Source organism: Citrus clementina, unplaced genomic scaffold (assembly GCF_000493195.1).
Source record: "Citrus clementina cultivar Clemenules unplaced genomic scaffold, Citrus_clementina_v1.0 scaffold_8, whole genome shotgun sequence".
NCBI classification, from domain to species: Eukaryota; Viridiplantae; Streptophyta; class Magnoliopsida; order Sapindales; family Rutaceae; genus Citrus; species Citrus x clementina.
In genome coordinates, this window is record NW_006262022.1 from 6,068,898 (window position 1) to 6,080,023 (window position 11,126).

At 35.5% G+C, this 11,126-nt stretch overlaps 2 protein-coding genes across 4 annotated transcripts; both read right to left on the bottom strand.

The window, feature by feature from the left end:
- Positions 1-103: 103 nt before the first annotated feature.
- Positions 104-6,843, bottom strand: LOC18033962 (WD repeat-containing protein 13). 3 transcript variants are annotated; one of them, XM_006423333.2, is made up of 12 exons: positions 6,312-6,843; positions 5,989-6,095; positions 5,268-5,337; positions 4,229-4,376; positions 3,994-4,131; positions 2,975-3,114; positions 2,456-2,503; positions 1,528-1,638; positions 1,259-1,440; positions 1,052-1,173; positions 602-678; positions 104-515 (listed from the first exon to the last, which is right to left on the bottom strand). In XM_006423333.2, exons 1-12 carry the CDS (start codon positions 6,552-6,554, stop codon positions 405-407), a joined length of 1,497 nt encoding a protein of 498 aa, XP_006423396.1. In that variant the 5' UTR covers positions 6,555-6,843; the 3' UTR covers positions 104-404. The 3 variants fall into 3 exon arrangements, 2 of the variants coding, with proteins under 2 accessions (XP_006423396.1, XP_024034654.1); XM_024178886.1 differs by lacking the exon at positions 2,456-2,503; XR_002904246.1 differs by lacking the exon at positions 1,052-1,173 and having other exon boundaries at positions 426-515; positions 6,312-6,842.
- Positions 6,844-7,623: 780 nt separating this feature from the next.
- LOC18034096 (purple acid phosphatase 2) lies at positions 7,624-11,113 on the bottom strand. Its single transcript, XM_006423336.2, has 8 exons — positions 10,674-11,113; positions 10,355-10,555; positions 10,151-10,262; positions 9,769-9,998; positions 9,178-9,316; positions 8,532-8,752; positions 8,190-8,311; positions 7,624-8,092 (listed from the first exon to the last, which is right to left on the bottom strand). The coding sequence occupies exons 1-8, from the start codon at positions 10,902-10,904 to the stop codon at positions 7,894-7,896; spliced, it is 1,455 nt and encodes a 484-aa protein (XP_006423399.1). The 5' UTR covers positions 10,905-11,113; the 3' UTR covers positions 7,624-7,893.
- Between the last annotated feature and the right edge of the window lie 13 nt (positions 11,114-11,126).

Genomic DNA, 11,126 nt, shown 5'->3' on the forward strand with positions numbered 1-11,126 from the left:
TGGAAAGCTAATAAGAAATTGACAACCACCGGAAAACTTGCTTGAGAATTGAACGTGAATGCAGATTCAGAGAATCCTGCTACAACCAACATACAAGATCATGTCTTGATCAATAGAGACGCTTCGTTCCTTAAATCAATCCGTGTGGAGTTTACACGTCTGTCTCAGTCTGTCGACAAATTACACATCATCATGCAAGCCTTTTATATTACATGACGTTTTGAGTACAAAATTCGATACAAACTACTCTAATTCAGTTTCCATAGCAGTTGGATACAATGATTCATGAAATACACCCATACAAATGGATCATCAAAAGAGGACGGGCAAAACAAAGTTAAAATCCTTTCCGCCTTTGTGAATGTATCTTAGAACTTTCTTTTTCACCATACCAAGATTTGTTCCTAACTTGTCTTCGCTCTCTTCCATACAATGACAATCCCATAAAGATCAGAAGATGCCAGCAAGTTCTCTCCATGGTTCCAAGCGACTGCAACAACTGGAAAACGGTGACCCTGCAATCACAAATTCAGGTCAATTTGACACCAGTTTAATCAATAAAAGCAGAAAACTGAAGAGCTAATGCACAAGTGAGACAGACCTGCAGCTTGTTCACGCACGAATGCTTTGGCTTTGCTAGATCATAGAAGTACACATTTGAATCCTCACTTCCAGCAACTTTATGTTACAAGCATGTAGCAATGTCAGCAAAGACAAAGACATTTATTTATTTGCTAAGCAAAAGATATATGATTCTATAAGTGATTTCCATTTGTAGAAAATTCTGTAACTCAACATCATTATATTGACATCTCTTCTCCCTACATTTGATTTTAATTTGTAGTTTCCACTGAAACTTACTCTTTCCAATAGCTTATTGTAAAACACACAAACACACACACATATATATTTATTATTATTATTATTATTATTTTAATTTTTGACACAATTTAAGACGAATTTTGAGCCATACTTGAAAAGACCATATCCTCCAACAAAATGTGGGGAAAATAGAAATGTTTATTGCATAAACAATAAGTTGCACACGAACCTATGTATTCTCCTTTTTCAAGGGAAAGCAAAGGGCAGAATGAAGCTCGAATGCTGTGCACTCTAGGAGCTAATTTAAGTGAGCAACGAAAAGTAAGATAACCTTGAATTTCCAGTGCTACACTGTAACATCAACATACCAACACCAGCCTACTGTCAGTGCTTTGAATTAAACTCAAAAACAGAAGGCATGTTCTTGCTTCCTAACCTGAAGAAAGACAAATTTCCATCTTGAGTACATGTCAGCAACACAGGACCCCCTGCCAACAGAGAGAAACTCCGATACTGCACAGTTGTGACTGGACATTTGCGCTTCCCGGTAGTTCGATGACGATGAGAACGGGATAATGCACCCGAGTGGGATTCCATACTTATTGAGTATATGCATCCCTAGATGTATTCCCCATTAAAAGAATGTCTAAATAGGACCATAAGAGTTCATAAACACTAAAGATATACAAGTAACACAAGATATACCTGTGCATCCCCGCAGAAAAGGAGCTGACCAGTGTGATCATGATCCATAGAAGTAACTTCACTGTCAACAACCAATTTTTTAATAATTCTCCCAGTGCTGAAATTGAATACCTGGTGTAGACATAATTATAATTTACCATTTGGATGATGGAATTAGTAGACATAACAAAAGCAGGTGAGTCTAGAATCCTCAGGAATCATTTTAACTGGCCAAGTACAAACAAGAACTCGGAAATTTTAGCTTCAAACAACACCAGCATGAAAAGTAGCAAAACTCAGCAAAAAGTAGCAAAACCCAGCAGGAGGGAGACACAAAAGGTAAGTTCTAATATGCTGCTGAGAAGATTTTTTATTGACAAAGAAGGTCTATTTCATTTCTGATTACTACACATGGCACAGACTTTTCTCCTATTCAACCAATAGTCAACACACATTTTATGATTGAAGGATTAAACATTCATTTTCTTATATATGTGAGATAATATAATATCAACACCGTTGTCTTTATCTGTTTCATAACCATATTAGTAGGAACTTCCTGGGTATTTTCAGGTGTTACTTCTCTAGGGCATCACATACAACATAAATTATTATCGACATTTAGCAATGAAAGCCTAATTAATCCATTCAGTTTAACCATAAGACACAGAACTTTGGAAGGAAACTGATTTCCTTGTACAATATCTATTAGCACCACACCCAGTTGATTTATGTCTATCCAAGTGAGTCACAGCAGATCCGTATATCACAGTTCGTGATCAAGAACCCATAATTAAACAAAGTGTTTTAGCTAAATTTTGCAACAAATCAAGCTAGCAGAATACAGCAATATCAACAAAACCAACATGGAGAAACTATGTATACAATTCTGAGAATAAAATAATTTTTCTTTCTCAAAATGCAGCAAGCAAAGGTAAGCAATGATTACAGTGATCTCTTTGTTTGCATTGCCCACTGAAAGGAAATTGTTATTTACCTGCATAGAGAAAGGTTAAAAAAAATAGAAATTTCAGAGCTAATAAGGTTTTAAAAAATCCAAACAAAGGTAGTTAACATTTGATTTGCCTATGCAGCGTGTTCACACACACACACACACACAGAGACGGAGAGACAGAGAGAGAAAAATTAAAATCTAATGCATCTCAATCCAATAATGGATATTGAAAATGAAATTTGCTATATTTTCAGAGTGAGATACAAGTTCAAGATGATTAAATTGATAACAAAATTGGGAAAGAAAAAGAAAAAGGAAAAAGAATTGGTGCTCTAGGATTTCTAATGTGGGGTTACTACAGGCAATTTGGTTCAGATGAACCAACACTTGGTTGGTCGCAAGCAAGATCATTCTTGAAAATGAGAAACTATTAACTTAGGTAACATTTATCATACAAATGGATTGGAATGATTTGAATAGAATAAACAACAATCAGTGTAAGACTGTACTTACAGGGTGAAAACGAATACACAGTTGAGAAGAGACTCCATATATTACTCGAATGCAATCTCCTTTTGTTAACTCCCATACTCGCACAGTTTTATCCATGGATGACGATGCAATGTATTGATTGTTTGACGAGAAGTCAAAGTCTGAAAAGATGTTAGCTACTCAGAAAAATTGAGCTCCGGTAAATATAAAACATGGACTCAATTTAAAATTGGTATATTTAACACCAGTGATGGCCAGACTCATATTATATATAAATTACGGGTGGGTTGAACATTCATCTTTCTATCCCCTAAGCAAAAATATTAAGTTGAGCAACTTATAGAAATATTTTCCTAAAATACCATTCAATGCATGGAAATTATGCAATGAAAATTTAAATACAAAAAAAGAAGTCACTGAAAGTAGGTTGTTGCATGACTACCCCAAAGAAAAGGTCTTTAGAGAGAATAATGATGCATCCAGACTTCTTAGGACCTAGTTTCAATATTTTATAGCTTTTCTTCACTGAACAATAGTTCTAAATGTAAACTTTGCTGACAGGCATTGAGAGAGATCCACACACAGAAAGTTAAACTTCATATCTGTCCCATATCAATCTCAGTGGTGGCCACCCGCAATATTTATTTCCAGTCTACAGAAAAAGAAATGGGAGTAGTCTGGGCAGAATATTCTAAGGTGCTCTTCCTCTGGTAGGCATATCTCTTGTAGTAGACAATTCCAATCAAAGCAAATAGACAATATAAAAACTAAATCCACAATGCTCTGCTGCTCACTATAAGAAGACAATTGATAGACCAGGTATCCACAGTCAAATCTAAACAAACTATTTCTACTTAAGGAACAAACAGTTATGCTTAAGCTTAGTCAGTCTCACACACCACTCATTTCATTAAATATTACAGAGGGTGTCAGATGGCAGTCACACTTTAGATGACAGAAACAGAAGACAAGTCATGCCTGCAAAACTTTTCACTTTAAGATATAAGAAAGACTATAGAAACAATACCAGTTAATCCAACCTGTGACATCTTTTGAATGCCCATTTAACAGCTTGATCACTTTAGGTGGGTCAGAGACGGTGCAAATGGTCAAGGTTCCATCAGATGCCCCATATGCAAGTAGATCAGAACTCATGTGCCCAAACTTCAAAATGGTAACTGCATGTTTAATCAATTAGGTTCCTTCTTTTTGGAAGATTAAACCTTGTGCTCAAATTAAATGAAAGACAAGAAAGGTTTAAGGAAGAACAAGTACCAGCTGCTTTGCACTGATCAAAGATGCAATGCATGCCAACAAAAGAATAAGCAGGTTCAGGCCCTTGACGACGTGGCTGATCACTATCACTTGCAGTCGAACTGAAACTTGTTCTATGACTTGAGGCTAAATTTCCACTTCTCAGATCCTGTAGAAAAAGGAAACATGAAACTTGCTATGGTTACAAATAAATAAAATGAAATTGGACAGTTTCTTTGCTATCAGCATGCAAAATTCTAGACATTTTGTAATCCATTAATCTTAAGTGAAACTAAGCTGAACAGTTTGTCTGCTATTGGCAAGCAACTATTGCAGGTACTTTGTAATCCATTTTACAACCGACGTGCAACATCAAAATGAGATAATTTCTCAGTGTCTGGATATACAGGCAGCAAGACACCATTAAAAGAACCAATATTCAGAATATGTCTTTGGCAATCATCCAATAAACATTTTCTTCCAGATTATAAAGAGCTCGAGAAAGTTTTAATGTAGACTACTGTAAGAAGCCATCAGCAGCACATATCACCGATTCATATTCAATCTTCCAAACATCTGGTAATTTGGTATGTAGATGTTTGAGTGCAGTTAATCATTCTGCTCAATACATACTAAAGAAATAGCAATTTGAACATGCATATAAAAATATTGTACGCATGCATGGAAGATTTATGACAAGGGAAGCGACCTAGAGTAAAACCAAGAGTGGTTAATGTAACATACACAAAATCTCGCTTTCTTTTAAAATTTTTTTCACAAATTTCATTAAAATTGCACAAAAAATTATAGAAAGAGGCTGTGGTTAAACTGACTTCAAATATGTGATTATATTGAGAAGGAAGGGAGTTCATTCAGTAAAGGGTAGGTTTTCTCCTTATGCAGCACAAATTACTCAATACTTAAATAAATGTCTTAATACTGAATGTAGATTCCACAAACTTGTTCCTAGTTTCCAACAGCACTATCAGACGCAAGATGAGGTAAAAATAAACATTTTAAGGGAATAAGAAAAGTAATTCATCATATAAGTTGTACATACCCTGCTAGAACTCCAGCTGTCCACCTCATACAAAAGGGAGAGTGGACTTGAAGATGGAAGCCATCGCCCACTGATGCATCAACCAGTAAATTACCCTGATGTCAGAATTATGTGGAAACATAAATTTAAAACAGAACCCATAAATCACAAATTTGCATGGTCATTAAATCTCCTTTGCAGCTTAGAATACAAGGCAATAAAAAATAAATCAAAAGTATACGGTCCCCTTGGCAAAAGCAAACGCCAAAATAGGAAGAAAGAGCCCTCTACCCTCACATCTTGTGACCTGTAAAGTTAATACAGAGAGAAGCTCTCTCAATTCTTCCATAAATTTTCATTTGGGTATTATTAAATAGTTCATGTTAAAATATACAAAATCTTCCAATTCCTAACACATTCACAAATGTGGACCAGCTAAGCCTGAACAAAAACAAAAATCAAGAAATAAGCAAGACAGTGACATTCCAATTTGTGTTTCAAACAAATAAGTTCAAATATGCATGGAAAAGATAATTATTCAAATTCAAAAAGAAATTTGTTCGCATTACTATTGTTCAATCTCAGTATCAACTTATCACCTTCCAAGACATTACAACATTCGACCTGATTCCCACTGTAGTTATGATCTCCAGTTAGGATTCAAAGCTTTTCCAGGGTTAGCCAGAGAGATCATGATAAAAAAAATACAGTGCTCATACTCATCAAGTAAAATTTCAGCAACCTGTTTCCAGGAGTACTCTGGTAGCTTGGTGTTTGCGATTCCCAATTTCTTGGCCTGCGAATGTAATTACGATAGGCCACATACCCCTTCCCATTGCATCTCCAATCCTTTAACACAGAACAATGTGGGAAGCAATTGCTTAATCATCAAATAAAATTAATATACAGATCAGAATTGAATGTAGATTCACCAACCGGAAAAGGACACGCGTTGAACTTAAACACTCATAATCATTTAAAACTTAATGAAAACGCGATAATTTATATTACGCTGAATTTAAATATCCCACGCGACAAAAAGGAGAAAAAAAAAGAAGAAGTTACCAGTCGGCGACGGACACCGGACTCGGCTTTGCGAAAGAGAAGGAGGCGTCGAACGCCGATGTAATCGGGATCGGAATCAGCTGTCGCCGGTTGAAGCATGCAACTGAACAGTTCTGGATCTATTACATTCTCTTTGTTTTCTTTATTTTTATTGTCTTTATGATTATTATTGTTATCGCTAATGTTGTCGTTATTAGCTTCTATCGGTGATGTTGATGTTGAGCTACTTAGCTGCTCCGCCATTCTACCGGACACGCTGTGTTACATCATCAGCGGCCGTTCGTACGGAGAAAGATTTGGCAAGCGTGTTGATCAGAATCAGGGGTTCTGGTTGATGTGATCAGTGGAAGTTTAACTGAATGTGTTTGTTTTCTTAAAATTGTGTTGAATCAAACCGATCGATCAATGAATGAATCCAAATATTCGAAGGCAGTTTGTGCTCCGTGCTTGGGCACTTTGAAACGAAAATGCCAACTCAGTAACTACGAGAAGCGGTTTTTACATTTTCTTTCGTTAAAAACGACGGCGTTGCATTCCTAAGTTGACTCCAAATAGAATAATAATATTTTCATTTTCGATGTACTTTTATATAATTTTGCAAACTTTGGATCACTGCAAAAAAAATTAAGGGTTTCATTAGATTTTACTTTGAGAAATTGGTTTCGAGACTGGATTTTTCTTCTCTTAAATTCAAAACTCCCTCTCTTGGATATGATTTCCCAAGTTCAAATTTCTAACCTGATTAAGGGTGCGTTTGGGATTGAGGTGCTGTAGCTTTTAAGCTACAGCTGCTGTGAAAAAAAAGCTGTAATTATGAAACAAAAGTTAATAATATATAGTAAATATAAATTTTAAATAATAATTTTGATAAAATTATTAAAGATATAATAAATTTTATATTATACAAGTGAAAAATCATATCAACATAGCTTAAAAGTTACAGCAGTTAGTGTTTACTAAACACTTTAGTGCTGTAGCTTTTAAGCTACAGTTGCTCAACCTCAATCCCAAACGCACCCTAAGGATATGATTTCTCAAGTTTAAATCTCTAACCTAATTGAGGATTAAAGAATAAGATCCTCACTGAGGGAATATAATCTAAATTTTTTTAAAGGAATTGATACGAGTTCTATTAAGTTTTTAAAGATTTGTTGTCATGTGTCTTTTAACAATAGTTATATATAAAATTTAATTTTTTTTTATTTATTAACTATTAATCAATACTTCAATTATTTACTTAGTGTATGTTCAGATTAAAAGAAAATAATAATCCTTCAACTATAGAATGGTTGACCTTTATTGCCACTTTAATTATAAGATCATACTATCTTTCAATTATGGGATAGTTGACCTTTACTGTAACTTTAATTATAAGAACATACTATCCTTCAATTATGGGATGGTTGACCTTTACTGTAACATCATATTATCAGTAGATAGGCAAACATTTGACCTGTATGAATCATATAGTTTTGCTTTATCGATAGGCAAGAACAACGTATACAAATAGCATTACATTAAAGATTGAAATTATCAATGACTCGGGATTTTGTATTTATTCCAGGATCAAGTTGTGTATATCTCATGAATCTGCTGTTGTAGAATCATCAATTGGACTCCAAAATCTGTTCAAAAACCACATGGAATCAGCTTCCACGGCATACCCATCTTGATTGCGGTTCCAACCGTAGTAAGCGTGAGTTCGGTTCTTGATCTCAAAAATGGCATGGCCAAAACTGGCCTCACGATAAGCTGAGTATGCTGGCTGTGGCTCCGTCATGCTGCATCGACGAGAAATATTAGTATCCGACTACAAACCCAAAAAATAAAATCCCCTTTATGTGAAAGAAGATTTGATTATATGTACAATGATCTTACTTGGTTGCTAAGCCCTCATGATTGCCTCCATCACCAATGGTTATGTACACGGGTGCAGATAGATCCTTAACAGGACTGCAAAGACCATTTACAACATTGTATGCAATGTTGGAAACACGTTCCTGCAATTTCAATATGCAAGTTGTTTTGAGTAAGAGCAGAAAAGAGAAATACTTTTCATATTTCCATAAGCAGAGATGACTATCATTTTGAAAAACAAAAGAAGACAGAAAATTGCATGCTTGCACATTCTAAGAGTGCTAAAGCTATCATAACTATACAAGGAGATTTGAAGAAACTAAAAATCAGTTTAGAACTTAATATCATTGAAGGAATACTTACAGATCGTTCATAGGCATGGACATGGCCTGCAAAGACCACATCAACTTTGTACTTCACAAACCATGGTTCGTACATTACTCTCATGGTTTCTCCTTCCATGTAATGATAGTTGTAGCTATTATACCAGGGGGCATGCATGAGAACAATCAACCATGGTGTCTGACTTCTGTTGACTTTTGGTAGCTCCTCTTCCAACCATCTATTCTGAGGAGTGTATTTTCCTAAAGAAACAGAAAAATTTAGTCAGTAGCGGAAGCTTGGAAGAAGTATAAGAGGCAGTTGCCAGAATTCGAGTTATCATTGAAATTACTAAATACCAAAACAACGCTACACGGAGATCCAGAAAACTACAAAGAGATATGTCCCTATGAAGTGTGGACACAACGTTCCTTTATCAAAAATTTCAGTTGGAAAAACACAATGTGTTCCCTTAGAGTGAATCAGGTACATTGACCCAAAGCAAGGAGCACAAAAATCACAAAGCAGCTAGAAGTTAGTCTTCGTTTAGCAGTTTTTGGATCACCAAAAATGCTCTCAGAAATCAGAACTGCTAGTTAAACATAAATTTTTGTTGCATACATGCATCATGCACAATTGTGAAGTTTGAAATTTTTGTTAATAACTGTAGGTAATAACACATCCTTACCATATGCTGAGTATGAAGACAAGACTATGATGTAAGCTGAAGCTCTCTTTATCGAATACCAAAAGGGAGCAGTACTTCCTGATGCTCTGTAAGGAACATGATAACGGTGGGAATAAGGCTTGAAAGGTACGGTTTCACCCTGCAACAAAGATACAACTCTTCTGTCTTACCATGTTCTGAGGGTTACAAATCTCAACAATAGCAAAAGCAGTAACGGTTATAGCATACTTTTTCCAAGTTCTAATTTTATTTCATTTTCCAGCTCCAATCTAAAGAATAATTGGCAGGCCTAGCTCATGAGACATAGAGACCCCTTAGGCCCTAGGGAAGCCGAAGATGTGAGCCATTCTCATAAGCAGGCAGTGAAGCAGTAACGATTAGCTACCAATGGAAGATTTAACAGATTAGGAATCTAGCTGCAATAGTTTTTCAGATTGAAGACAACACTGCATGATTGAAAATAAATTGTCCGAGAAGTATACTACATAGCAATTCTTCTGCAAAACAGAAATCATAGAACTGCTGATTCATGTTAGGAAATGGAAAATTGATAAATGTATACTTTCCAAGGATATCTTAAGACATGCTTACGATTTCTGGGTAAAAGTCAATTTCGTGATTTCCGGCTGTCCATATCCAAGGTTGATAAGCGACACTTCTTTCAACGAACCTTCCCCATGTATCCCACCTATTATTATCGTGACAAGGATAGATGTCAGCATAAGATAAGTCGCCAACAAATAACAGAGTCTGCCCTTTTCGTGGATTCCTCTCGTAATGAGTAAGTGTCACATTTGAATCATAACTCTGACCAAGATCCCCTGCAAACCAAGCCCCAACAGTTACTTAGACATACACGCATACATATAGATATAACAAGCACCAAAGGACAGATTTCGTTGAGCTCCTATAAGATTTTGTCAAAATCACTACTAAAAACCAAAACAAAGTAACAATTCCAAATTGGAATTACCAATGAGACCAAATGAATATGGGACATCAGGGCCAACTTCAGGAGGAGTCACAAACCAGAATTGTCTTTCGGTGTGTCCAATCCCAACCACATAGTAATATTTAGTATTGAACTACCAAGAATTCAAACAAAGAATAAAATCAACATAATACTCCAAATGAAAGTTCTTCAATTACAAATAAATTTACAATACAAAATATTCACCTCCAAATGTCTGATAGTGCAGTGATGAATGTAACCAGAAGTGTAATTATAGTATTTATAAGTATAAATTTTGCCCTCAGCCTGTTCCTTCTGCTTGTTATTTTCACTCCAATAAACCACTGTATTAGTGCCTGGCTCATCCACTGTAACCCACGACACTATCACTGCCTTCCCCACAAGATCCCCTTGAGTTATATGAACCTAAAAAAAATATTAAAATTATCTTTGAAAAAAACCATACCCTTTATTTAACTTAGGAAAACAAACAAACTTACGAAGATCAGAGACAATAAAATGAAAAGGATCAAAGAAAAGGAACCTGTTGAGGAGCATTATAGCCAGGAGGGACTTGAAAGACATCAGCATCAAGGGGCAAATCAATGGCCTTTTCAACTTTCCTGATAAAACTGCTGGTTTTGCCTCCATTAACAAGCAAAGCTGCATTCAAAACCAAACACAAAACGGCAACAACAAGAGGAGAAGAGAAACCAAGCGAACCCATTTGAGTATTCTCTGTAAACAACTCAACACATTGTTGTCGTCTTATCATATATATATATATAGAAATTTACCGTTTTAACATAAAATTATGAGGAATATTCAGAGGGAAATACGAATGATACACGACAACGTCAAGGTCAACTTTTATTTTATTTATTTTTGAATGCCAATAAGATTCTTTTTGGCTGAGCCTGAACTTGAACCGTATGTCATGCTTCAGGAGAAAACTAAAGAATTAGCGCATAGAGTGGAGAAGAAATATCAAAGCACG